This window comes from Ichthyophthirius multifiliis (genome assembly GCF_000220395.1).
Source record: "Ichthyophthirius multifiliis unplaced genomic scaffold scaff_1120509249393, whole genome shotgun sequence".
Taxonomy (NCBI): Eukaryota; Ciliophora; class Oligohymenophorea; order Hymenostomatida; genus Ichthyophthirius; species Ichthyophthirius multifiliis.
Window position 1 is genome coordinate 326,396 of NW_004087746.1, and position 27,976 is coordinate 354,371.

The following is a 27,976-nucleotide window of genomic DNA, read 5'->3' on the forward strand; positions in this document are numbered from 1 at the left end:
TCAATAAAAAATAATCAATTTTTTTTTTAAAAAAAAAAAACATAACAAAATAAAATAATTTAAATTATTTATAATGTTTACAATATAAATAATATACATAATATTATTTTTATTATATTTAATATAAAAATCAACATCCTAAGGCTATATAAAAGCCTGGTAAATAAACTAAAATTATGCCAACAAAGATTTATTTAATGAGTTTAACATAATATTTTAATTAGAATACGGAATAACAAGCACAGATATAATAAAATTTAAAATTCCTTTTCAAATTGGTGACCTACGAGAATATCCAATAATAAAATGGGGAGAAATAGACGAATTTTAATGTATATATGAAAACCTTCCATTCTCACTAAAAGCTACTTTTTTTTAAAAACTACAAGATAATATATATGAATATACTCTATAATTTAATTAACCAGAATCTAGTATGTTATAATAAAAATGGTATAACATTTAAATTATAAGTGGATAATTAATAAGTGAGAGTATCCCTGAAAATGACACTAGGACAATTTTTAATATAGGAATGGCAACTTATTCAGGTACAGAATAAGACTCTATATTGTACAATATAAATGAGAACTTAGGAAATATAATCGTTTCTTCGAATATGAAAGAAACTTTAATTGCAAATGTGATTAATATTGATAAATCGGAAGCTGCAAGAGAATTTTAGAAAATTAATTAGATTACATTGAATATAAAGACTTAGACTATAGAAGAATCAGGAAGATTTATTATTAAACTTACCAATAATTAATTTTAATTTGCTACTAATAAACCCTGTACAAGTGTTACTAATGAAAATTTTCAAAGCGTAGTTATTTAAAGACAAGATTTATAATATACTGTTAAAAATGATTTGATTGAAATTTTATTCATTAATTAACCTATTATTGAATCTAGGGCATTTAACTTTCAATTCTTTACTATAAATAGTAAAAGTGCTGGAAATTCAGGTTTTATAGTTTATTTAATGGAACCTTATGTTAATTAAGTATTAGAAAAAGGAACTGTTTCTACAGATACTTTATAAACTAATGTTATTCTATTAGATACGGACAATGTTAGTGTTCAACTTTCTTTCGGGATGCCTGCTTAATAACCAATTTAATTATATAAGTTAAAATAATAATTTAATATACAAACAAATATATAATTTTATATATTTTTTAAAAAAGATCTTTATTATAGTATACAGTTTACAATACTATATGTATAAATTTTTAAGTACTAAAAAATACTCCTGATGTAGATTCGATATTATACATAGAAATAGGCACTGGTTATTTTACAGTTTTAGAAAACAGTATAGAAGATAACTTAACTTAATATTCGCCTTTAGTTTAAAACCGTTGTTAATAATAAGGCCAATAAATAATTTGTAAAGGGGTCGGATATTTAAAAAAAGGGCAAACATACAAAATATCATTTAAATTATTAATTAATAATAATTATAAAGTATAGTGGATTCCGCGTAATTTTTTAAACATATAAATATTCGAAAAATCAACAAATTAATTAATTTTAGACGGAAACTCGATATATAGTTTATGTGTTTTAAATAAAATGGTTATTAATGAAAACCTTCCTAAAATTTAAGATGGACTTTAAATTTTCACAAACTCAGATAAAATGTCATCGACAGATTAAAATAATTTAAAATTTGATGACGCAAGGGGAAAACCAATTTAAGGACTTTAATATGACCCTTAAGATTCTACAATGTCATACATATTAGTTTTTTAATTAAAGATAATGGAAATTTCGGGGGAGTTTTATTAGGAGATAATAATGATAAAGGCTATAGAATCTTGACTAGTCCAAAAATTTACAGTGCTTAGGGAAACTCTAAATGTTTGACTTCTTATGATTAAATCAAATTATTAGATAAGTGCGTTGTTTAGAGTGTTTAATAAAGTAATTATAATTAAGGAAACGGGTATACTGAAATTATTATGAAAGGGAATTATTTGAACTTTTAGAAATATGAAGATAGTAAAATGGCTTTGGCAGTTACTGATTTTATTATTAGTGGATTTGCACAAAATAGTGGCTAGTTTATTTATGATTTTTTCGTGAGTACATATTCCGGAGGATTAAATGAAAAAAATTAGGATGAAAGTTAAATTGTTGAAAGATATTTAATTAACGCAAGTGTTTTTATTAATATTATTTACTAAGAAAATAATTAGAATATTAAATTGAAGTTTGTTAATTATTTTAGCAGTTCAAATTTCAAAATTGATGCTTTTGATACTGTGGGATTTATTTAATTAACAACTTTTTTTACTTAAAATGATTTTTTGATATAAAATTTAGATTATCCGTTGAAAATCCAAATTTTTTTAGATACTTTGGAGTTTGTACCTTTTTATTCAAAAAAAGAACTTAATTTACTTGAATAATAATAAACGGATTTTTATCTTTAATAAAGAATTAGTTGTTTTTCTGAAAATAAATTAAATAATATTAAATGCAATTTTTATGAAAATAATGTCTATAAAAAAGGTGATTTTATAAGTTATTTTGATATGAATAGATTAGAAATAACTTTCAATTAATTCAATGATATGCTTTTGAATTAAAAAATATTAATCCCATTCAAAACTAAGTTAAAATAGACTCAAATTACATATTAAATTGCTTTAACTTCAGGTAATCCAAATTTTGATATTTAAAGGTAATTCTTATATTATAGGTCTTTAAATTATCTTTAGAAATACGATGGCTTTATTAATAATATAAATACAAGTTATTTTCCTTAAAAAGAAATTCTGAACTCTTCTTTTGAGCTAAATGGTGTTACTTTAGGTTAGAAAGTAGAAAACTTTAAAATTCAAACAAAAATAAACTACAAGATTCTTATAGGTCATTTAATTTTAGTCACTTAATGGCAATTCAATGAATAATTCTAAACAATTATTTTAATGCCTAATAATATTTAATGTTTCTAACTTTCTTTTATATCAAATGAAGTGAAAATAAATGCAATTATATGCGAGATAGAGTAAACTTAATAATTTGACTTTTCGAATAGTTACTTGTAAATAAGTTATGTCACCATCCCTTATGTATATGGTGTAACTTTACCAAGAACAAGTCTTAGTATAAGTGATGATAAAGGTAATTTAGTGCATTTTAATTATATAGAAAGTAAAAATAGGGTAAAGGGAAGTTCCTTTATATTCGAATAAATATAACCAAATATTATTATTGCAGGAAGTAAAGGCCTTTAATTAGATTTTTATATTTAGATTTAACATTAACTTTCTTCTTTTTTTACTTTAAAGGTATATTCTGATGATAATTTTAAGTTTTTTAAATAAACAATTGAAAACGGGTGTTTTTTGGATGATAATTTGTAAATAAATTCATTTTTAGTTATCGAAAATAATATTATATAGTGTGATTTTCAAAATTATTAAACAATTTAAGAAGGGAAACATAAAATTTCAATAATTTCAATTAGTGCATATTAAATTTTGGATGATTAAAATGATATCGAATAGTTAGTTTCTTTAAAATTATTAACTTAAAATAATATTTTGATTTCCAATTCAGATCGTGGAAGGAAATTAATTTATTAAAATTAAAAATCATTCTAAGATAATTAATCATAAATACAAATAAAATAAATAAATATAAATTAATCTCATACGAATTCTTTTTCTTTGTATTTTGAATTAGATTTTTTATTAAAAGATTGGATTTATTACGAGTATTTATTTTGTGATTTATCTTTTTTTTTAAAACCTGAGGCTATTATAAATAATTGTTTAATCTAAAATTAAAAAGGAGACCATAGTTTTATTTAAAAATGCTATATAGAATCTTAGAAAGTTTTCCTTTTTAGAAAAAAATAAATAAATTAATACGAATAATTGTTTGTTTATACATATAAAATATATTTGAGTGATTTTAGATAAAGTTAAGTTTATACAAGTATAGATTTATCAAAAAATATTAAATGCACTTTAATGGAATAATCAAATGAAAGTTAATAGGATGAAAATAATATTGTATTAGAATATTAAAACGTGCTTTCTAAAATAAATGTGAATTTGTCATTTTTAAACGAAAATAAAAAAATAATATAAAATCTCGATATTAAATTGAAAAAAAGTTACTCTTATCCTGGAGTTCCTTCTTCCTATATATTTGCTATTGATTAAAAATAAAAAGATTATATTTTACCAAAAAATACTTATATAATAATAACTTTTCCAAACAGATATTAAAGAGGACTTGGGAATGTATTAACTTGCCTTTAAGATTAAATACTGGTTTCTTGTGAATTAGTATCTAATAATGCAATCAAAATACACTCCTTAGCTTAAGAAATAAAATAAACATCTTAAATTAATATCATAGGAATCGAAGAACCTATAAAAAAAAGGAATTCTCCTGAATTATCCTTAGATGAAATCGAGCTTTTATTTTATAAAAAAGAAGAACTTCTGTAATATATAATTGTAAAAGACGAAGAATTAGAAATTAATCAAAGTCCTAAAGTAATGAGATTTTACAATATGATAAGTTCAAATAATTAAACATTCACTTAAAGCGATTTTTATAATCTAACATTTACTTTTCCTGAAAATACTCCCGAAAAGGTATTTTTTATCCTAGAATTTCCCATTTCATTTGCTACAATATTCAATACATTTAAACCTGAATCATGCTTTATTACCCAAAAAAACGCAGAAAGGATAATTCCATGTCAATGTTAATCTCAATCAAACCGAATAACTGTAAAATAAGATACTTAATAAAAATTTTAATTCATGGCATTCTAAATATACACTTTATCAATAGAAAATATTAAAAATCCGACTTAGCCTACTTAATGTAATTAGGAGAAAATAAATATTCTCGTTTTTGATAATAATGATTCCCTTCCTCCTTAAAAGAACCTTATTTTTATATCGGGAAAAAAATAATCGGCCAGTCCTCCTATTTCTTTATAAGAAAATTAATTATCGACTTAATTTATATCTTCTAAGCAAAATATTTAACTTAAATATGGACTAGTTTCCGATTTCATTACTATATGTATTAATACTAGGGAAAGATCAAAATATTAGGTTGAGTTTTCCAACAAATTTACGAAAAATATCATTTAGTTGATTCCAGAAAAACCTATACTTAATATAGGGGATAATCAAGTTAAGTTTAAACTTTAAGTTGTTGATGAACTATAGACAGGAAATTATATTTTATATATTAGTTAGTTTAGTTAAGGATCTTCAGATTAAATTATTAGAGATGTTCCTCCTATTTACGTGCAAATCACTAATTCTGATAATTTAAATAATTAAGAAAATTTAATAAAATTTCCTTTTAATCATTTTAAAATTCCTTAAGGAGGATTTTCTTTACCTTTAATAATTGAATTAGATAAATATACTCCTTTATAAGAAATAAGACTTAAATATGAACTTATTGAATTACCTGAAAATGGAGTTAGTATAGATAAAGGATAATAAATGACTTTTAATTAAAATAATATTTCATCATATTTGATTCTTAAAAGTGACGAAAACTCATCCTAAGTAGGTTCTTTGGGAAAAATGCATATTTTTTTGGAAGGAAAAAACGCTGAATCGTTTCAACTTCAATACAGTTTTCTTACATTTGAAATAATTAATAAAGTATTAAAAAATGAAAATAATGATAATATTTATAATTTAGAAGACGAGATTTAAATTATCATTAATTAATCTACTTTATCCCCTATTTCATAAATGTTTTCTTTATATTCATATTAATCATTAACTTTGTATTATGTATTAACTATAAATTATACTTATTTTACAACAGTAAGTGTAAAATAAGCCATAGACAATATCTAAAGAGGACTAAAAACTTAAATAAACTATTTAAACTAAATAGAAACAATATCTAGTGTTTTCTAATACTAAACTGAAATAGGTGCTTAGGATTATTTATTAGAAAACCTATATTAAAATAAGGTTTATTATTTAAAAATATTCCCTATATCGATAAATGGTAATTATTTAGGAGAATAATCTGGTTCTTTTACAACAACAAATAATAATGGAAAATTAATTAAAGTGATTTTTAGGTTTTAGGATGAGATTTTGATTGAATAGTAGATATAGTTTACTTGTAAAATCTCGTCTTATTTTTCAATTAATATTTAGTATTTAACTAGTACGACAGGCATTAAATGTGACTCCCCTGTAACTTATCCAAATATTAAAGATAAGTCTAGAAGTGTTTAAATTTAGGCTTCTGAAAATCCGAATAATTAATATATGACACTTTATATTTCATTTAATAAAAATGTTATTTATGATAATTATAATGATAATATTTATACTTAACTTATTAATAATAAGGCTATTTTAATTGATTGGTATAATAAATAGATTGAAGGAAGATAATAAAATACTAAGCTTTTTGATTATTATGCTGTTAATGATATTAAAGTTAGTGTTTAACCCGATCTATAATAAGATTAGACCGTTTTAATTTCCATGGGATAAAATTGGGTTTCTTTATAAGATATTAAACTCACAATTAATGGCTTTGTTTGGATTATGACTGATAATCCGGGTCTTTAGATTCCGAATTATGTTTAGATTAGATAAAATAAAAATTTTTTGGATTAAAATGCACTTTCTAATTATGTATCTTTTTATAGTTAAATAACCGATAAACCAATCAGCTTTAATATTACAAATTTAAAATAAGGAAATCCTTATGATATTTTTTATGTTATTACTGGTGATGATCCTTCGGATAATATGGATTTTATGCCTGTAATTTATAATTAAATTGTTCATTTATGAAGAAGATATATGGAAAATTAAATATAAACTATATATAGAAAAATTTTATATATTATTTTATTTTTATATAAACATATATATATATATATATATATATATAACAACAATTTTGAAAACTTTCATAAATAAAAAAACCTCATTTAATCATAAAACAACGGAAAATTAACATTCATAATTTTATGTGGTAATAAAACCATTTTTTTTCTCATTGCACAATCTCTTTTTTCAATATTAATTTCTAAATCTTTAAGTAAAACAAATAAACATAAACCATCAATAGTAAGCAAAATCAAACATATAATTATATTCAATGTATTAAAAACTATCATATTCCCTTTTTCCATACATTATACTCCTAATGTATATGATTCGAAATCATATTCGGAAATATTAAATATATATATAAAGCAAAAAATATTAATTAAACTTATACAAAAAAAACATTTTTTTACAAAACTTGCCAATTTTTTATTATTTTTAAAACCTGTTGAACATAAACACATAGGCGGTATCGTAAAAAATATAAGACTGTTTAAAGCACTTATTTTAAAACAAAGTTCCCAACAATTCTTTATATTCACCACAGACATTAAATTTAAAAACAAATAAAAACCAATTACACATCCAGCTAACATAATAAAGTATTCAATTAATGATTACTCGGGTTCAATTGCTTGGAACGATATTGAATTTATAAATACTAATTACGGGATTTATTTTTATTATTATTGTATATTTTCATTATTTTAACTTTTGTTAGCATTTTAATTTGCTATAACTTTTATTTATGTTAATGATTCTATGTCTAGTGGTTCGTATTACATTTTATTATATATTTTTATTTACAATTATATATTATTAATTATATTTATAATTATAAAAAAAAATTAAAAATAATAATTAATTATAAAATATATGTTTTTGTTTTTTTAAATATAAAAATATGTTTTATTTTTAAGTATTTTATTTTTTAATTAAAAAAAAATAATTCAATAGAAATTTTATATCTTATATTTATTAAAATCTTTTATTTTTTTGATAATTTTAAATTTTTGTTTTTATTTTAATTTATTATTTAAATAATAAATAAATAAAATATTATTTAACAAAATTAAAAGAATTATTATTTTAAGATATTTATTAAAAATTTATTAATTAAATATTTTAAAAAATATTTCAAATCATTATAATATCAAAAAATGTCACATAAATAAGATTCAGAATAAATTTAAAGGGATAAAGAATTTAGTTCAGTACATTCTAATTTTAATTTTGTTATAAAAAATGTTGAAAGTTAAACTGATAGTATATTAAATGATGAAAAATATTCTATTTTAACATAAACTGAAAAAGTTATTGCAGCAGATATAATGAGAGAATATTAAAAAAAAATCTAAGACTTTAGTAGATTTTTAACTAGAGAATATAATTTGTTTGATTATAAAATAAATAAGTGTATATATAATAATTGTTATTCAGATATTTTTACGAAATAACCAGAAATTAAAGAATGTATGAGTAAATGTAATGAAGGAATCGTTTAAGCAGATATTTTTGTTAAAAATTAATTAGATAACTTAAATCTTGAATTAAATGTATGCCTTGAAAAAGCTCAGAAAAATGGCAAAGATATTATTAATGAAAGCTTTATATGTTATAATTAAATGACTAATAACTTCTATAATTTAAAAAAGACTATAAAAACTGAATTTAATTATTATAAATGATAATATTAATAATAAAGATAAATATATATATTGTTTATATTTAAAATAAAAATTAATATTCATTTTTTTTTTACTCTTTATTGTTTTTTTTAAGGATATTTTTATTTTTTATTAAACTAAAAAATAATATTAAAATATATTATAAAATACATTTTATATTTATTATTTAATTAAATATATTTAGTAAAATATAATTTTTATTATAATTTATATTATATGTATAGAAAATACCTTTATAATTAATTATAAATACATTATATTAAAAAATTAATAAAAAAAAAGGTATTAATATTATTAATTATTAATTATTATATAAAAAAAGGATTTAAAAAATAAATATAATTGCTTAAAAAAACAAAATAATTACTTAAAAATTCAAATAATAAATAATATAAAATATGAATATGAATTTTACATCTCCTATTTTATAATCTGTTCCAAATTTAGGATCTTAACTAAAAAATTTATATTCAGTCGATGTAAATTAAAAAAATAACAAACATTCTAAAAATATATCAATAAATAATTAACATTAAAGAATGCAAAAGCAGTTGCAAAAAATATTTTTGAATACTTCGATTAAGGAAAAAAAGGTAGATTAGATATAAGAGATTGTTTTTAAATGATGGGAGAAGCTTATACTCCTTTTTAATAAAAATAGCCTTAAACTAATGATGATGCAAAAGGATATTTTTAAGTTCTTGATAGAAATAATGACGGATAAGTTACATTGTAGGATTTAGAAAATGTTTGTGTTTAATATTTATGTGGTTTAGGGTATTAATAATAAAATATTAAAATTAATGATAATTAACCAAAATAATATACAAAGGAAATTGAAGCAAGGCTTAATGTGGTAAAATTTAAATTTTTTATTTTAATTTTTATTTAATTTTATTAAAAAAAGGCGAGAAAAATTTTTAAACAGTTTGATTTCGATTAAAATGGCTTTTTAAATAAATAAGAAATAGGAAATTTAATTAAAAAAACTTATGAATAAATAGATATGAAGAATGTTACACCTACTAATTAGGAAATCGAAGAATTTATTAAAATGGCAGATTTAGATAAACAAAGGACAATAAGTCTTTAAGAATATGAATATTTAATCGTAATGTCTTTGAGAAAAAATGGTTTTAGAATAGAAAATGAATAATTAGTAATTTGAAGCTAATGATATAATAAATATTATAATGTTTCATGTATAAATATTTATTTATTGTTTTAATTTTTAATTCTTTAAATATTTTCTGTATAAAATAAAAAAAATCAATTTAAATATAATCTCAACATATTTTTTGTAAAATATTAATAGGAAAAAATAGAATATAAATTTAATGATATTTAATTACTTATTTTTACATATTTATTATTAATTATTTTTATAATTTAAAAGTAAAATAATATAATTTTTTAAATTTTCTTATATATTAAAAAAAATATATAAATTAATAAAAATAATATTCAAAAAATTATCTTATTACATAACATATTATTAGATATTTTTGTGTTTTTTTTTATATTTTGTATTTTACTATTTTACTATTTTATTTAACTATTCATTATTATTTATGAATGCTTTATAAATTATTATTTACAATTATTTAAACCATAAATAAGAAAACGAAAATAATTAATTTTTTAGAAATAGATTATATGCTATTGCATTGTCAAATCAAATAAATATAAATGGGACTTATATTTTATGAGCAAAATAGCATTTTTAAAATAATAAATCAACGAAATAAAATAAAAATGCATAATTAATTTTTAAAAAAGAATTAAAATATGTATTATTAAAATAAAAAATATAAAATGTAAAATTTTTTCATTATATATTATTTGATTAAAATAATTTTTTTAGACATTTCTTATAAAACAAAATTAAATTAAATAAAAAAATTAAATATTAAAATTGTAGAAACCTTAAAATTTTTTCAGTTTAGATATATAATTAGATTTATCCTATTAGATTAAATTTAATTTAATTAATGTTTGGTTTTTAATTTTTTTACAGATTTTCTATTTTTAACAAAATAGGTATAAAAAAACTAAGCTTTTTAAAAATTTTAAAGCAAATCTAAAATATTTAAATATGTTGAATTTATAATAAATTCTTTTTAAAAAATAACATGTTTTCTTAAATATTAATTTTTTTGGGATATTATTATAATAAAATAAATGAAAAACCTAATTGAGAAAAATATATTAAAAAACTTCAGGATAAAATTAGATATATTTATTTTTAAGAAATTCTTAAATAATTGCCAATTAATTTGGATACGAAGCCTGAAAGATTATCTGATTTTATAAAATAAATCACAAAAAAATTTATAAAAGAAATCTTATTATTTCTTTATAATTTTTATTTATATATATATATAAATTATATTAAAAAACTTAATTAATATAATATAATCAATAAATTAGTTAAAAAAAGCAAATGCTTGAATATAAGAAGAGTTATTAAATCGAAAGGATTAAAATATAAATCAGCATCTCCTAATAAAAAAACATTTTAAAAAAACTTCTGATCTCAAAAAATAGAAAAAAATAATTAATTTGAAAAATATACATTAGATTATTTTAAATATAAAAAATTAATATAAAAAATAAAATATAATTATATTTTATAAAAGAAGAAAATATATAAAATAAAATTATTTATAAAAATATTAATAAATATATTAAAAAATATTTATCAAATAATATATTTTTATATATTATTGCAATTAGTATATATATAAAAATAAAGAAAAAAATATTATAATTAATAATGAAAATTAAATAAAAATATATTATAAATCATTTAGTTTCTATATTTTATTTTCCTCCTAATCCCACAAATAAATCCTTCATAGATAGTTTGAAATTATCTCCAATACTGTAATGTCTAATTAAAGTATATATTTCCTAATAAGTTAAATTAAACCCTAATTTCTACAGACCCCTAACAACTTAATTAAAATCAACTTATCCTTGAGCATCTTAATCTATATTTTTAACAAACTAAATCAAAAAGTCCTCATAGCTCTTGAATTTCTATGAGAACTATCTTAATCTATTAACAACTTACTAAATATCAGATTCTTTAAAAACTTCGGGTTTTGACTTCATATATTTGACTGTATATTCATCTGCTCTCAAAAGTTAGAATTTATAACCTCCTAATTATACTAATTCTCCAATTTAAAAATCTATTTCTTGATATTATTTACCAGTAATAGGATTATAATGGATCATTCTTTCTAAAAATTTCCCTCCCCAAATTCCAGAGTTTTTATCAGCATCTTCATAAACCATAATAGTGTCATCTCCGCAATAAAATGAGATGATGAATTTTCTCTAATTATCATCTTTACATTAGGAAATTAATCTCGATTCAAAACGTAAAATATATTAATCTTATGTATACATTTTGTTAATATCTTTTTTAGGGGCCTTTGGGACTAAATAATATACACTTCCTAAGGAATCTTCCTCTGTCCCATATCCATTATAAGGAGGCACTGGTTAATATGTTTTTCTAACTTCACCTTTTGGTAAAGATGCCGGAATTTATTATATGCTCAAATTATGTAAATACCATTCTTTTGTATATGGATCACAATCATATATTAAACAATCTTTAGAAAATATTTTAATCAATTATCCACATAATAAATCTGATGGAGTAAAATATTCTTCTTTTTTTAAAGTCATACCGGGATAATGAGTATTAATTGGTTACTTTTTATAATAAATATATAAATATATAAATATATAAATATATATTATATATATAATTATATTTATAAAAACTTGTTATTTTTTTCATTTAATATATATATTTTATTTTATATTTATAAATCATAAATTATAATTAATTTTATTTCTATTTTTTTTACTTTAGGTAATTTTTTACGATTTAAAAATAAATTATATGGATCTTTTCCATTATTAGATTTTCTAACTTCCTTGATTTCTACTGTATCATCTGCTAAAAAGAAATTTAATGTAAACAAATTCAATCCTCCTTCAAGACTTGTGTCATTCCAAAGTAATTTAAAGGATAATACCTATAATTTATTTTTATAAGCATTACAATTAAATTATTTAAATTTATACTTTTCTATCATTTTCTAAATATTTTTATAAACCTGTATTAGGATGTCCACCTCCTAACTTAACATCATTATATTCTTTATATTCTTTTGCATCTGGAGGAGGAATTTTAATATCTTTAATTTATTTATAAGCTTCGAAATTATCAACTGGAATTCTTTCTGGTTAATTCATTTTTGAACCCATATAAGCGTAATATTCTCTTGTGAAAGAATCACAATCTATAATTCTAAAGACTCTTTCAAAAAGGTTAATATTTTATGCCAAATTAAGATCTTCCCATGTATAATATTCATTCGAACCAAGTTATTTAGGAACTTTTTATCTTTTGATAAAAACTCCTTATGTGATTCCAGAATTTTCAGTTTTTGGTTCATTCACATGTATTGTTCCATCAGATAAATAGTAATAAATTACACATTTTCGAATACGATAGTTCTCTTTGGGATCCTCGACTACACTTTCTTAAAAATAGCTGTAAAATCTTAATACTTATCTATCATATTTTAACCATGGAGGCTATATCCGGGGTACATAATCATTTATTACTTATTTTTCTATATTTTTATATTTATATATTTAATTTTTATTATTATTAATATTTTTTTTATTTTACTTGTTCCATATGTATGCGACAGAGGAGTACCCATTTTTAATGAATCTAATAAATTAGGATCGTCTTATTCCGATATGTAATTTGTCTTTTCACATTAAACTCCGTTTACTAATGTAAATTGTTAAATTTTATTATGCTTTTCTTTTTAAGTTTCGTTAAAACAGTGGCCTGGAAGAAGTGGAACTGTATTAGGAAGATTATATTTCATTTATTTATCCTTTTTATTTATTAATTTATATTATTTTTTTATAAAATTTATTTTCTTTATTAATATTTTTATTTATATTTTAATAAAATTAATTTTTATTATTTTCTTTTTTGTAATTTATTATAATTTATTTTGCATATAAATAAAATAGTTTTAATTTTTTTATTTTTTATTTAAAATATAATCAATCTTATGTATTTTTTGTTTTATATGTTTTTTACTTTTTTGAATATTATTAACTTTACTATAATAAAATAAAATTTATAAAAAAGAGAAAAAAATAAAAATAATAATATTAATTAAATATATATAAAAAAAAAATTCATTAAATTAAAAAAGTGATAACCAACCCAAAAATCAACATCAAAATATTTCCAAATGAACTTTAAATTTATTAGTTATTATTAGCTAAACTATTATTTTTACTATTCTATTTAACACTCATAATTTAAACATCGAAGTTTTAAACAACTTTATTTTCTTTTGCATTTATACCATTTAATCTTCTTAATATATTAGCATTTTCTCTAATATTTAAAGTAACTTAAAAAGTGGCTTTTATCGAGGGTTCAGTTAATTCTATTGCTAAAATAATATTACCGTAAGTTTAAGATATAACTTAGGTAATTTAAGTAAAATCAAATACTGCAGAATCATCACTAAAAACAACTTTTACAAGATCAAAATATTTAGTATAACTATTATCTTTAAGCCATATATTAACATACATGAAATCGCCTACAGTATAAGAACTACCCTATTAAACTTTAACACAAGTTTTATCGGAACACATTTTCTTATCAGTATCTAAATCAACTATTATTACACATTTTTATCCTGGTTCACATAAATCAGTAATTTATTTATTAACATCAATAACGAAAATGTTTACACTTTTTCTATTTGTATACACTGTAATACAGAATCTATGTAATCTAAGTACTTTTCTAGAATGCCCGAGTTCTACAGCAAAACAAATTACTTGGTAAAGTTTATCATTTTCAATTCTATTAATTGCTGCAATATTTTATACGTCTATAAGTCTTATATTTATCAAATATTCAAAAAATGAATTTTATGTATAGTATTTTTTAATCAAAATTTACATATTTATCATTTTCTTCTTTATATTTAATCAATAAATTCGATTTGAATTGTTTTTGACATTCTTCGGATACTTAAGATCTCCTTCAATCAAAAGATATTAAAGATTATATATAATTTACTTCATTTACAATTTATAAATTACAATTGGAAACTACAACTACTTATATTATGTAATTATACAGTTCCCAATCGCATTTATTTATAGGTTATTCTCCAGTTATTTCAGCTAAACATTTTAAATCATTAGAATTTTAGTCTTGATAAAAATTTTATTTGCATGCACAAAATCTTCCATTTAAAATCTCACCGTTTGGGTTTTTACAAGAAATGCAAATACTTGAATTTTTTTGACATTCTTTACATGTTTTATGGCATTTTTTAGTTAAAACAACTTTATCTGTAAAGGGTTCGTTTTCAGCTGTTATGCTTTAATTTATTATAAAGACAATATCGGTACAAGTATCATAAAGTTTTTCATGTCCTATTTTTCTGATCCACACATACAATAGATTTTAACCTAATTATGATAGCCTAGATTTTAAGGATTATTCACAACTAGTCTAATGGGACATGAATCATAACAATTTTAGCCTTTTTTAGCAGGAAAAATCATGTTGTTTCCGAAAATACTTTGCCTTCACATTCAGGGGCTAAAATCATATATTCGGTAACATCTTATTTCTCCCCACTATTTAGAATACAGTAGTTTTTTATTTAAACATGATATCCGATATTTGTGTTTTCTACAGTAGGATTTTCTTCATCCAAAATTTAGGGAGTAAATACTAAACTTTTAGAACATAGATCATAGCAGTTAGTATTCTAAGATACACTCCTCATTACGTCGCCACATGTGCAAGTATAATCATTACCATAAAGATCATATTCAGGTGCCACATAAGGATGTTTAGCAGGCTAAGAAGTTGGACAAAAACTTATACAATATCTATTTTATTAGACTTAATAAAAATTACTAGAGCAATTACAAAAATAAGTATATTCGTCAAATGTTTATGATGTACAACAGGCGGGTATTTACCTAAAACCCAAAATTTCTTATTTAACTGTTCCGCACAACAATACGTTCTCTATTCTTCATGATAGCCTAAATTGAATATTTAGGCTATAATTAAAGAATAAGGACATTCATCGTAACAGTTATAATATTAAGTTTTCCCAGAAATTAACATATCATGACATCTACAAATATAATCGCCTTAGAAACCTTCTTCAGGGGTTTTTAAGGTGGTAATGTTATTGGACATGAGTTTAGACAGCTTTAATTTTGATTAACAATTAAATATTTTTCCGAACAATTACAGAAATAAGTATTCTCTTAATATGTGGTTTGATCAGTGCAACATTCAGGCATAATAATATATCCTGTAATATCATGTATACTTCCATCTTCGCATTTACAGAAAAGTTTATTTTATTAATGATATCCTATATTTTCAGTAATTTAAATTGTTTCATATTATTATGATTCTTTACATAAATCATAGCAATTTGTAGTTTCTTTAACTTATTTTAATATTCCTTGACATAAACATTTGAAAATTACACATTTTATATCGGTTTGACAAAAACTTGAGCTGCAGGTTAGTCTTTGGGACAATTTTGAAGACATGATGTTCCTTTTTCGACTTTTTATTAGTTTCCTCCACAATTACAATAGTATTAAGTTTCTTTCTAAATACCTGAAGTACAGCATTTAGGTAATTCACCCAAAATAGGGTCTACAGATATTATTTTTCCGTCGCAAAGACAATAATTATATATATATTCTATATAACCTAATTAAGGGGAATCTTTTATATAAATTTGGTATTAATATACTCTATCAGCAGGTATGGCTTTTGTAGTAGAATATTCGGGAAAAGAAGAATGAAAATTACATACAACAGAGCATCTAGTATTTTAATTTATTTCATAATAATATTTATTTTAACAATAGCAGAAATATTTAAATTCTCCATTATAATTGCTTCCTATATATCCTTTGTTTTCTACAAACTAAGAAAGCGAGAAATCTGAAAAACAATAAATGAAACAATTTTCATCTTTTTTAACTTAAGCAGATCCATTGAAGGATTTTCATTAAAAGGACATTCTTTATAACAATTGGTATTTGTATAAACTTCTATAATATTATCATTGCTGCAATAACAATAAGAAAGTTTTTTCTCAAAAATATTATTAAGGCAGCATTTTTAAAGTTAACTACCACCTGTTACTTAGGAAATTCTTCCACCGCAATTACAATAAGTTTATGTAATTTCGAAATAACCGTCTTCTTTCGGGTAAAGATAATCTTATGGCGTATTGTTTATGATATATTTCTCGAATTTTAAATCCTAAGGGCAATAATCGTAGCAATTGTCTTTTTTTGTGCATTTCACGGTAACTTCAGAACATAAACAGGCATATGTTTAGTCTTTTAATAATGAAGGACTTATTAAAGGCTTCTATGGCGTTTTTCTTGGAGCGAAAAATTCCGAACATGATCTGCCTTAAATTACAGCATAGTATTCATTATCAGAGCCGCAATAATATTTATATTCAGTACGGGTATTTTATAAAGTGCAAAGTTTATTGGGTATAGTTTAATTTGTTATGTCAATGTCTTTTAATCTAATGTGCATATTTTACGATTTGATATGTGATAACCTATGCTTGGTACTTTTTATTATATTTATGAATATATGTATTAAAATTTGAGTATTAAGAAAATAAAGTTTTTTATATTATTCATTTTTATTTATTTAAAATTATTTAAATATATGATCTAGATATTTTATTTAAAACAAATTTATCATATAATGTTTTAGTATTATTTATTTTTTATTCTGTTAAATAAGTCAGCTTTTTCAAAAAATAAAATATAAATTATAAATTTAAATAAATATTATTCATTTTATTTTATTTGATAAAAAAAAAAAATACATTATATTTAATATAATAATTTCATATATTTATTATTAATATAAATTAAATATTTAGAAATGTTTAAAACTTAAAATGTATAGTAAAGTTTTTGTTAATTCTTTATTTCATATTTTTTTTTAATTATATTATTTTAATATAAAATAATAAATATTTAGAAAATAATAAAATAACGCTAATTAAATTATTGCATTTATATAAAATATTATATAAAAAATAATAATATATCTATAAATTTTTACAAAATACATAAAATAAAAAAATCAATTAATATTTTATTTATTAAATAATAAGAAAAATAAAATATCAAAATTAAAACATTTATTTTTTAATTAATAAATAAAAAATATCTAAATAAATAATATAATTTAAATAATTTATTATTAACACTATTTTTAATAATTTATATATATATTTATAAACATTATTTAATGATATATGTTTAAAAATAGTTCTATATTATTTATATTAAATTTTTATTTAATTTATTTTTCTATTTAAATTAATAATATTTTTTTTATTTTAAAATATTTTAAATTTATATATTTTATCTTAATTATTATTTTTATTATATATTTAAAAATTATAGATATATTAATAAATTTCTATTTATATCATTAAATATAAATAAAAATAAATTCATAATTTTTATAAAAATTTTATTTATATTTTTGTTTTTATAAAAATAATATCTTTATTTAATTTTTTTTAAAAAAGTCATTCTTAATCTTAATCTTAATTTTAATCTTAATCTTAATATTCTTTATTTTCGTCATCTTAAGGAGCATCTTCTTTAGGTGGTGGATCTTTATGGTTAGGCTTTTAATTGAATTATTAATTTTTAATACAAATAAATTTATATAATTTTTTACTTCTGAAAACTCATCTGTATCTTCAACTTCTGCACACAAATCATCAGGTTATGTTGGAACAAAAGGATTTTAGTTAGTTTTTAAACCATATCCAATATATATATTACACCATCTTTCATTCTTTTTTTTGATTATTAAGTTAATTTAAAAAAATAATTAATATTAAAAATAAAAATTACATTAAAAACAGTATAATGTCCTTACCAAGTTTTATTTCTTAAAACTGTAACTCCATAATTTGAAGTTTAATCTTCAGAAGTAAATTATTACAAATCTCCATATTCTCTCATATACCAATTGCTTTATGTTTCTTCATTTTCTAACTCTTTTACATAAGGCGCTTATTTATTAAAATATTTGATTTTATTATAATTTATATTTATTTTATTAATTAAATAATTTAATTATGTATTATATTTATATATTAATACTTTTTTCTTCTGCTATTTCTTTTAATTTATCTGCATTATTTTCTTCTTTTCCTGATTCTTCTTCAGCTTTTAATTTTTATTCTTCATCAAAATCAGGATCAATATAATATGTAGTTCTTCCTTAAGTATTTAAAAAAGAATGTAAATGACACCATTATGATAAATCTTTTAAACTAGTATATTCTGGATATTTAAAAAGCTCTTCTGGAAATTGTATTTTATTAGTTTCACTATTAACTTCATATACTCCTTTTGGTACTAAAATACATGATGAAGAAATTCTTACAATTTATGCTTTCAACTTTTTTCTTTTTATTTAAAAAAATAAAAAATAATTATTTTACAAAATGCGCTTCTTATCCTTAAAAAGGAGGGAAATTTTTAATTTCATTATTTAAATTTCCTGTAAATACATACTTTATTTATCTTACTTATTATATTTATTATGGAGTAACTAAAGGTAATTCAACCCATTATTTTAATGCTTATTTTAATAAATTATAAATTAATATATTTATAATAAATAAATGTATTTATATTTCTTTATAAATTATTACGGTTATTAGTAACCCAAAATGTATACATGTTAGCGCCTTCCCCTTTTTTTTCGCAATCTTTTGGTAAAGTATCTGCATTTTCATTTGCAGTAATACCTTCAGCAATATAATAATCTTATTATTGACATAAAATCTTGCCCCAAAATCTTATTTGGGAAGCCTATTTTTAATCTGCGAGTCTTCTTATTGACATTTAAATTATTTATGATTCTTCTTCTGAAAAGTTTATTCCTGCTATTTCAAGCATTGCGTTTTCATTATAAAAATCAGGGAATAAAATTTATTGATGAATATTTTAATTCTATTTATTTTTTTATATTTTTTACAATAGAAATTAATTATTGTTACTTTTATTAATTTTTCACAGTATTAAATCCATTTAAAAATTTTTGATGGCTTTTTATCATTTTCATTTAATGATATATCTATTGGTCTTTTTGAGTAAACAAAGTTATTTTATTTTATAAAATCTTAAAGTTATTCATAAAAATCTAATGTTTATGTGTATTCTTCGTTTTCATTTAATATTTTATTGAATGTTTAATTTATTATTGTGTAAAGGGATGTTCCATCTTTTGATTTATTATTTTTAAGAATATTTATCAAATGACAATTATCTTCTTCTGACATTTTTTATTTATTTATTTTTTATAAATTAATATTTACAAAATAGCAAAAAAAATTAAAAATATTTTGTTTTTATAATATTAATATTATTTATATATAAAAAAAATAATAATTAAAAGTTACATTATTTAAGTAGATTGTTAAAATAATTATAATTAACGATAAATAAAATAAAAAAGTTTTTAAATTAAATATAAATACATTTATATGTATTTTTTATATATATCTATAAAAAATTTGCTATTATATCAAAATTAAGTTTTTTTTGTTTTTTTCAAAAATAACCAAGTCTTTATATAATTAAAATTTAAGATTAAATATTTTTTTTTATTTTAATTACTTTGAGCAAAATTCATTTTTATCTAATACACCATCTTAATCTAAATCAGCTTCTTATATAAATTCGATAATATCAGAATCATTAACATTTATATCTAAATATTATGAAAATAAATATTTTATATCAGGCAATCCAATTATGTTTTTGTTTCTATTTTAAATTAAATATAAACAATTATTAAAAAAATAACAATAACATTGTATTTTTAATTTATTTTATTAAAAGTATTTAAAAAAAATTCCGAGTAATCAATTTTTTTTTAATTTTAAAAAAAGTAAACTAAGAATAAGTAATTATATTTATATTATATTTTTTTTATTATTATTATTATTATTAATTACCTTTTATCAAACAATTTAAATATTTCATTTGCTTCATTATCCCTACCTCCATATAAAAACCATTTTTTGATAATAATTTAAATAACCTCTTCTAAATAAAAATTATTTTTAGATACGGAATATTCATTTCTTAATTCTTCTTCTATTTCTTTTATGGTCATATTAGTAAATGCGAAATTCCCTAATATTGAACGCAATTATGCTCTATTAATTTAACCAGTTTTATCAGTATCAAAAAATTAAAATGCATCTTTTATATCATTTTCCATTTCATCTGTAAGTTTTTAAGATTTATCTAATTTTTTTATAATTGCTCTAGGTTATTAAGCAATTGTGCGTTTTTTATCTGCATTTCTATTGATACTCATTTTTATATATTTGATTATATTAATTTGTATATTATAAAAATAAAATAAATATATAAAAAATCTAGTATTTAGATATTATATTATAAATTTTATTTAAAATAATTTTCTTTTTCCTTTTTTTTATTTAAATACTTAATTAAAATATATAAAAAAATAAAAATTATTTTTAAATTAAAAAAAAAAAAACTTATGATAATAAATTAAATTTTAAATTTTATAATAATTATTATAATCATATACTATATTTTTTTTATTCAACTATTTAATTTTTATTTAATAATAAAATTAACTTTTTATTATAAGATTATTTGTGGAAATAAAATTATATTAAACCAATAAAATTATTTTATTTAATTTATATTAACAAAAAAAAAATATGAACGAAGAAAACTAATAATAAGGAAGCTTTAATTAAGAAATTTCAAATTAATAAGAATAATTAAATTAAAATTGTAATAATGAATAATATGTTTCTTCATTAAATGATATTGAATTATCTAATGAATTTAAAAAAACAGGAAATTATAAATACATTAAAACCTATTAAGAACTAGCTAGAGAAAAAGAAATATATGAATATTAAAATGCTAAAAAAAAATCTTATATAAATGTTAAGGCAATTACTACAGACTAAATTTAAGGTATTACATCAGAAATAAATAATTTTTTATCATTGAAGAAAGTTAATTTAGATTAAATTTTAGATTAGGCAAATTTTATATATATATATATAAATATATATTTTCATTTTTTTTAATAAAATATTATTTTTCAACATACGAATATATTATTTTAATAAATATATAATAGTATTTCTTTACAGAATAAGTGAAAAAAAGAGGAACAATTTCAATTTAAGAAATTATAAATGTCTTATAAGCGTAAAATCTTTATATTAAATAACAAAAAATATTACAGAAATGATTATAAATTATACCTAAAAATATAAATAAATATATAAAAATATATATAAATATATATATTTATATATATATATATATATTTATATAAATTAATTATATACAATATAAATACATATATAAGTTTTTTATATAATTTTTTTTATTTTATTAATTAACAATATTTTATTTAAGTGATCCTTTTAATCTTTCTGATAACTAATCTATATAATTATCTAGATATTTAATTGAAGATAATACTCAAGATGAAATTAAATTTAAAAAAAATATGGATGCAAGTAATGTGATTGTGAGAAGTAGAATCAAATTTGCAATAGGAAGACTTAAATTATTTACACCTGAAAAAGAAATTGAAATCAATAAATAGATTACTGAAGTACAAACTAAATATATATTAAATAATATTTGTCTTATAATTTTTATTTTTTATACAAAAGATATTAATAAAACATGGTGAATTAATGAAATTTACATTATGTATGATAGGAGATGTTAAAAAAACATATAAATGCACTAAAGAACAAATTCTAAGATGCATGAAAACTTCAAATATAGAATTAAGTAGTGCACAGTAGGATTATTATTTTTTAAAATTATATGAAAATTCAAATACTCCTGGAAAATTTAATTTAGAAGATACTACAGCGCTTTTCGTTAAATAATAAGAAAAAAGTGAATGAAAATATAAAAAATAAATAATAATATATATATATATATATATATATATATATATATATATATTTATTCCATTATTAAACATAATTATTTGAATTTTATTTATTTTATAAAATATTAATTTTTTTTTATATCTATATTAAATTTATATATATTACATTATTTATAAACAATTAAATATCATTTAATTTTTATTTTAAATCCACACAACTAATATTTTTATTATATTGTTTATGATATGTTTAATATATATATATAAAATATATAATTTTTTATTTTGTTTTGTTTTTACTTTTCTATTTTTATAAATATTTTATTTAATAATAAAAATTAAATCATACACAAGAAGTAATAAATTCAAATAACTTTCTATTTTAAGATTAGAATTATGATTATTTTTTTTATATTAATTTTATCCCTATGTATTGTAAAATTCTGTATATTTTTATTAACTATAATTTAATTTTTTTTCTTTTTGAACATTTTATTATAATTTATATTGTTTGTAATATATTTTTTTTTAGATTATAACTTTTTATTGTCTGTTTTTATATTTTCAAATTCAGATTTTAAATATATTAAGCTGTCTTTTTTTTTTAATTCATTATATTAAGATTTTTATTAAATTTTAAATTTCCAAGAAAATTAATATTTACCTAATTTTAATTTTCTAATAATTAAGATGAGTTTAAATAATTATTTGAAATATTTTAATTTGATTATTAACTTTAACTAAGAGAATCTTAAATTTATTTTCTAGTACTTAGTTTATTTATTAATTTTAATTTGATTTTATCAAACAAAGGAGACATATTTGTTATTATTTATAATTCTTTTATTTCTTGTATTTATCTTTTTCTTTCTATAACTTTATCTATTAATTTAATTCTGTCACTTACATATTATAAATCCTTTATGGCATTATTAAGTTATTATTTATTGTTTAAATCAACAATTTTATTAAATGCATCATTTATATTAATAGAACTTACTGTTTATTTTTGTTTTTTAAATCTAAAATATAATTTTTTATATTTTAATTATTTTTAATTATATTTATATATATATTTTTCATTTTTTATTTATTTATTATTTGTATATATTTAATATAATTATATTAACTAATATCATTGTTATAATTATATAATGTTTTTATTTTAAGATAATAACTTTAAGTGATAAATTTTAAAAAAATAAATAATAAAAAAACATTTTGGGCATTAAATTTAAATATATTGATTTATAAATAATATTTTATTTTATTATAAATAATTTTTAATAATATTTATATTAAAATCTTTATATTTATATTAATTTATTTAATAAATAATATTTATATATATAATATAATTATAATTAATTATATATATAGTATCAATTAATAGATTATTATAATTCTTAATTATTTTAGCTTTTTATCTAATTTTTTTATTATTAATTAATATATAAAATTAAAATTAGAAAAAAAATCAGATTATTTATAATTAAAATATATTTAATAACATTTTCATAAATTTCAAGTAATAATGATAATTATAATTTTGTAAAAAGTAATTATAATTTTTGTTCTAGATATAGTTAATACATAATAGAAACATATATTAAATGAATCTTTTTAAAAAATCTTTTAAATTTTTTTTTAAATAAAAAAATCTTCAAAATTGAAAGAAAATTAAAAAAAAGATAATGAAATTAATTTATTTATAATTTTTTTTATTATTATAAAAAATATAATAGATTATTTAATATAATTTAAAAAAATAAAAAAATTATCATAATAATATTATAATGAAAACTTATCAAACTAATATTTGTTATTATTTTGGGATATAATTACTTTTATATGATTTCAATTTTTTATTTTCTTTTACATATTTATATTAATTAATATAATAATTATAATTTTACACTTTTATTTTTAATTTATATAATAATAAATCTTATATTTTAATAAATATTATATAGTAATAAATATAAAAAAATCTTTATATAAGCACATTTATTTTAAGTATTTGTTTTTTTAATTGTTTTACTTTAACTTATAATCCTGGACAAAATTATTTATTAATTTATTTGGTAAATATTTTAATATTTTGACAAAGTGTTTATATTCAATCTAAAAACAAAATAAAGAAATTTCTTTAATTGTTTAAAATAAAATCAATTTATTTATTTATTAAATCATTTTTATTTTAGTAGTAGCACATATATGTATAATATATTTTTTCCCTTTATTTCTTAAAAAAAGAAGTTTAAATTGTTTTTATTCTTATCAATTACTATAAATTGATTAAAAAAATTAAATTTAAAAAATATTGAATCGATTATACTTCTTGGTAAACCAATTACATAAGTAATATATAAATATAATGCATATAATTTAAAAAAATAACTTCAAATCTACATGAAGGTTATATATGTTACAATATAAAAAATTATATAAATTATATTTTTGCTTATTCTATAAATAATATATAAATAATTAAATCTTTAAGATTTAAAGAGAAAAGTTGAAAAGAACTATAATATAATAACAATAAAAAAATATAAACGAAAAATTGAAAAGTTAATTAAGGAATTTTTTAAAATTTCTAAATGAAGAATAAGAAGAATACAAATATAATTTAAGAAGAAAAAGTTTAACTATTAACTTATAATAAAATCTAAGATGGAATTTAATTTTAAATATATATATAAATATTTTAAAATTATAAAAAAATTGAATTTTTCTTATAAAATACTAATAAAAATTGCTTCTTGAAGAAATTGTTGTTTTGTACAAATATATTATAATTTATAAATATGAAAAATATGATTAATCACTTTTTATTTTATATAATGGGAAAAAAAAAAATATATTAAGGTTTAACACTTAAAAATAAATAGTAATGTAAATAATATAATTATTGATTTAGAATTAATTATTTAGTGAGTTTTTTTATATATAAGGTATTTAAAGAAAAGCAAGTGAACAAAGTATTAATTTAAGTACTTTATAAATTTAATAATAAAAAATTTAAGATATATATATATATATAAGAAAATATATATATTATATGGTTAATATTAAATTATTTAATTTTATATTAATTATTTATACTATTTATACAATAAAAATGATTTAAATAAATTAATTTTTTATTTTAAAAAATAAAAAATAAAAAATTTGCGCAATAATTATAATTTTTTTTTTATAAAATTAAATTAACTTTAATTAAAAGAATATTAAAATAATTAAATAAAAAATATAAAAATTTTAATATGCTAAAAAGGGTATTAAGATAAATAAAAGTCAATATATATAATATTAATAAAATGAAATATTGATTAAAGAATTTAATAAATAACTTATAAAAGTTTTTTATAATTTATTTCTATTTTACTATTTATTATTTTAAATATTATTTTATTTTCATATTTTAATATTTTTATATTATTTAATTTAAATTCAATCATCGTTGTCAGTGAATATTTTCGAATCTGAAGACTAATCAGATTCAGATATATCATAATCTTTTTATATAATATCATTTTATTATTATTATTCTAAAATCGATTAAAATTATAATTAATTATCTTATTATTATTAATTATCATATTAATAATTATCTTAAAATAAATTATTTTATTTTTTAGTTATTGAAAATTAAAATTCTTCTTCTGATTCTTAATTTTCATCAATTTAATTATTTTATTATTGTTTTTAAATTTCTTCTTTCATTTTTACATTCGTTTATTAAACTTTTTATTCAATTTCATCATCTAAAAATAAAATATATATGTAATTTTAATAAATGAATAATACTATCTATAAAAAGATCTTCAATTTACATATCTGAATTTTAAAAATCATTTTCTTAATTTTATATGTTTACACCAATTTATTCATCCTAATCTAAATTCTTTATATATTATATTTATTTATAAATGAAATATATATATATATATATATATTTATATATATTTATTTATATATATATATAAAAATCTATATCTATTTATTTTATTTTAAATATTTACTTCATCAATTATTTAAACAATAATACTTTTACCTATATCTTATCTATAATCATAAACATCATCATATTATTGCTAATTCAAATAGTTTATTTAAGTATCTTTTCTTTCTTAATCTAATCTTTAATAGAATTTTACTCTTTAGAAATCCGCAATATTATTTTCTTTTTAAATTATAATAGCAATATCATTATCTTCTAAAGTTTTTGAAAAATCTTAATAGACATAATTACATATTTTTTCCATTTTAATTTCGTTTTATTTTTATTGATATTCATTTTATGAATTTGACTAATAACATATATTTTTTTTTTTTTTTTAAAATAATATATAAATACAATTTCGACTTCTTCATCTGTTTCAAACAAATATTCGAATTATTTATCAACTTATATTTTATCGTTTTCTTCAATTATTTTATTTATATTATTTTAATTATTATCTTTATTTACTTAATTAACATAAAATTTATGCATTTTAATATTTTTATCTTCCATAGATGTATCGTTTATAAGCATTCTGAAATTAAATTAATCTTTTTATAAATGATCCCAAAATTCATTTTCTTGAATTACTCCCATTTAACAATTTTAATTAAAAGGTAATAAGTTATATATTTTTTTTGCTTTTAAGATATTTTTAGGATGTTATATATTTTATGGTTAAAACGTTTATTCGATATCTTCTAATACTTATTCAAATTATGTATATTATTTTGTTTATTATTATAAGGGTTTATTTAATTAAAGTATTTTTTATTACATTTGCTATTATTATTATATTTATTAAAGATTTTTTTTTATTCTATTTTCTTCTATTAATCTATCAAAGCTTTTTCTTTTTCTTAAATATTTTCTTAATTTTCTTCGGTATCGCTTATTTGTATATCTTCATTTATTAATGCTAAATCGGCTTCGTCTATAACCTCCTATTTTATATTAGACCCTTCTTATAAGTTATAAATATGTGGTTTCATGTTAAGATCATCTACTGATAAACCCAAATCACAGTTTACTAATAAATTGCAAATCTCTTTTACTTCTGCGTTTAATGTTTTGGATTTTGTATGTCTGTCTGGATCTAATTAATAATATAATGTTTTTGGATATGCTACAGGGGGGAATGGGATTTGTATTTCGAATTTAAAATTATGAAATAATCCTTTGTTTTCTGGAATTGTTAAAAGTCGTCTTTTTTTTTGTTCATATTTATATTAAATTATTTATGCTTTATGTTTTTTTGTTATTTTTATTACTTTTTTTTTTGTTCCATTTTTTTATAGCGTGATTTTTA

At 18.2% G+C, this 27,976-nt stretch overlaps 7 protein-coding genes across 7 annotated transcripts, besides 27 other annotated features; 3 read left to right on the forward strand and 4 right to left on the reverse strand. All coding sequences in view use genetic code 6, as the record gives it.

Moving 5' to 3' along the window:
- Positions 1-535: 535 nt before the first annotated feature.
- IMG5_001310 (hypothetical protein) lies at positions 536-9,722 on the forward strand (the record flags this gene model as incomplete). The annotated part of the gene is made up of 9 exons (XM_004040158.1): positions 536-1,131; positions 1,191-1,318; positions 1,765-2,168; positions 2,730-3,135; positions 4,384-4,625; positions 6,375-6,591; positions 6,730-6,797; positions 9,093-9,410; positions 9,462-9,722. The coding sequence occupies 9 exons, from the start codon at positions 536-538 to the stop codon at positions 9,720-9,722; spliced, it is 2,640 nt and encodes an 879-aa protein (XP_004040206.1).
- Positions 6,901-6,927: a microsatellite.
- Positions 7,655-7,705: a microsatellite.
- Positions 7,667-7,706: a microsatellite.
- Positions 8,880-8,938: a microsatellite.
- A 256-nt stretch (positions 9,723-9,978) lies between the features above and the next one.
- Positions 9,979-10,014: a microsatellite.
- A 1,127-nt stretch (positions 10,015-11,141) lies between these two features.
- Positions 11,142-11,177: a microsatellite.
- A 30-nt stretch (positions 11,178-11,207) lies between these two features.
- Positions 11,208-11,253: a microsatellite.
- Positions 11,237-14,713, reverse strand: IMG5_001320 (flagellar microtugule protofilament ribbon protein, putative; the record flags this gene model as incomplete). Its single annotated transcript, XM_004040159.1, has 6 exons — positions 11,237-12,283; positions 12,442-12,612; positions 12,662-13,215; positions 13,275-13,457; positions 13,909-14,525; positions 14,709-14,713. 6 exons carry the CDS (start codon positions 14,711-14,713, stop codon positions 11,360-11,362), a joined length of 2,454 nt encoding a protein of 817 aa, XP_004040207.1. The 3' UTR covers positions 11,237-11,359.
- Positions 12,293-12,327: a microsatellite.
- Positions 12,297-12,350: a microsatellite.
- Positions 13,219-13,270: a microsatellite.
- A 485-nt stretch (positions 14,714-15,198) lies between the features above and the next one.
- Positions 15,199-17,234, reverse strand: IMG5_001330 (hypothetical protein; the record flags this gene model as incomplete). Its single annotated transcript, XM_004040160.1, has 3 exons — positions 15,199-15,535; positions 16,154-16,400; positions 16,817-17,234. 3 exons carry the CDS (start codon positions 17,232-17,234, stop codon positions 15,199-15,201), a joined length of 1,002 nt encoding a protein of 333 aa, XP_004040208.1.
- A 389-nt stretch (positions 17,235-17,623) lies between these two features.
- Positions 17,624-17,675: a microsatellite.
- A 577-nt stretch (positions 17,676-18,252) lies between these two features.
- On the reverse strand, positions 18,253-20,025 carry IMG5_001340 (radial spoke head protein, putative; the record flags this gene model as incomplete). Its single annotated transcript, XM_004040161.1, has 7 exons — positions 18,253-18,354; positions 18,408-18,527; positions 18,587-18,726; positions 18,839-19,139; positions 19,183-19,322; positions 19,396-19,696; positions 19,744-20,025. The coding sequence occupies 7 exons, from the start codon at positions 20,023-20,025 to the stop codon at positions 18,253-18,255; spliced, it is 1,386 nt and encodes a 461-aa protein (XP_004040209.1).
- Positions 18,257-18,293: a microsatellite.
- Positions 18,547-18,594: a microsatellite.
- Positions 18,752-18,798: a microsatellite.
- Positions 19,339-19,376: a microsatellite.
- A 271-nt stretch (positions 20,026-20,296) lies between the features above and the next one.
- Positions 20,297-21,071, reverse strand: IMG5_001350 (hypothetical protein; the record flags this gene model as incomplete). The annotated part of the gene is made up of 3 exons (XM_004040162.1): positions 20,297-20,312; positions 20,363-20,512; positions 20,704-21,071. The coding sequence occupies 3 exons, from the start codon at positions 21,069-21,071 to the stop codon at positions 20,297-20,299; spliced, it is 534 nt and encodes a 177-aa protein (XP_004040210.1).
- A 351-nt stretch (positions 21,072-21,422) lies between these two features.
- Positions 21,423-22,671, forward strand: IMG5_001360 (hypothetical protein; the record flags this gene model as incomplete). Its single annotated transcript, XM_004040163.1, has 4 exons — positions 21,423-21,780; positions 21,882-21,952; positions 22,166-22,367; positions 22,429-22,671. Exons 1-4 carry the CDS (start codon positions 21,448-21,450, stop codon positions 22,669-22,671), a joined length of 849 nt encoding a protein of 282 aa, XP_004040211.1. The 5' UTR covers positions 21,423-21,447.
- Positions 22,010-22,114: a microsatellite.
- Positions 22,013-22,113: a microsatellite.
- Positions 22,015-22,081: a microsatellite.
- Positions 22,647-22,697: a microsatellite.
- Positions 22,693-22,732: a microsatellite.
- A 1,174-nt stretch (positions 22,733-23,906) lies between these two features.
- Positions 23,907-23,952: a microsatellite.
- Positions 23,953-23,979: 27 nt separating this feature from the next.
- Positions 23,980-24,017: a microsatellite.
- Positions 24,000-24,060: a microsatellite.
- Positions 24,061-24,589: 529 nt separating this feature from the next.
- Positions 24,590-24,641: a microsatellite.
- Positions 24,642-26,025: 1,384 nt separating this feature from the next.
- Positions 26,026-26,110: a microsatellite.
- A 117-nt stretch (positions 26,111-26,227) lies between these two features.
- Positions 26,228-26,279: a microsatellite.
- A 292-nt stretch (positions 26,280-26,571) lies between these two features.
- Positions 26,572-26,649: a microsatellite.
- A 678-nt stretch (positions 26,650-27,327) lies between these two features.
- IMG5_001370 (hypothetical protein) lies at positions 27,328-27,837 on the forward strand (the record flags this gene model as incomplete). The annotated part of the gene is made up of 1 exon (XM_004040164.1): positions 27,328-27,837. The coding sequence occupies one exon, from the start codon at positions 27,328-27,330 to the stop codon at positions 27,835-27,837; it is 510 nt and encodes a 169-aa protein (XP_004040212.1).
- Positions 27,838-27,976: the final 139 nt, after the last annotated feature.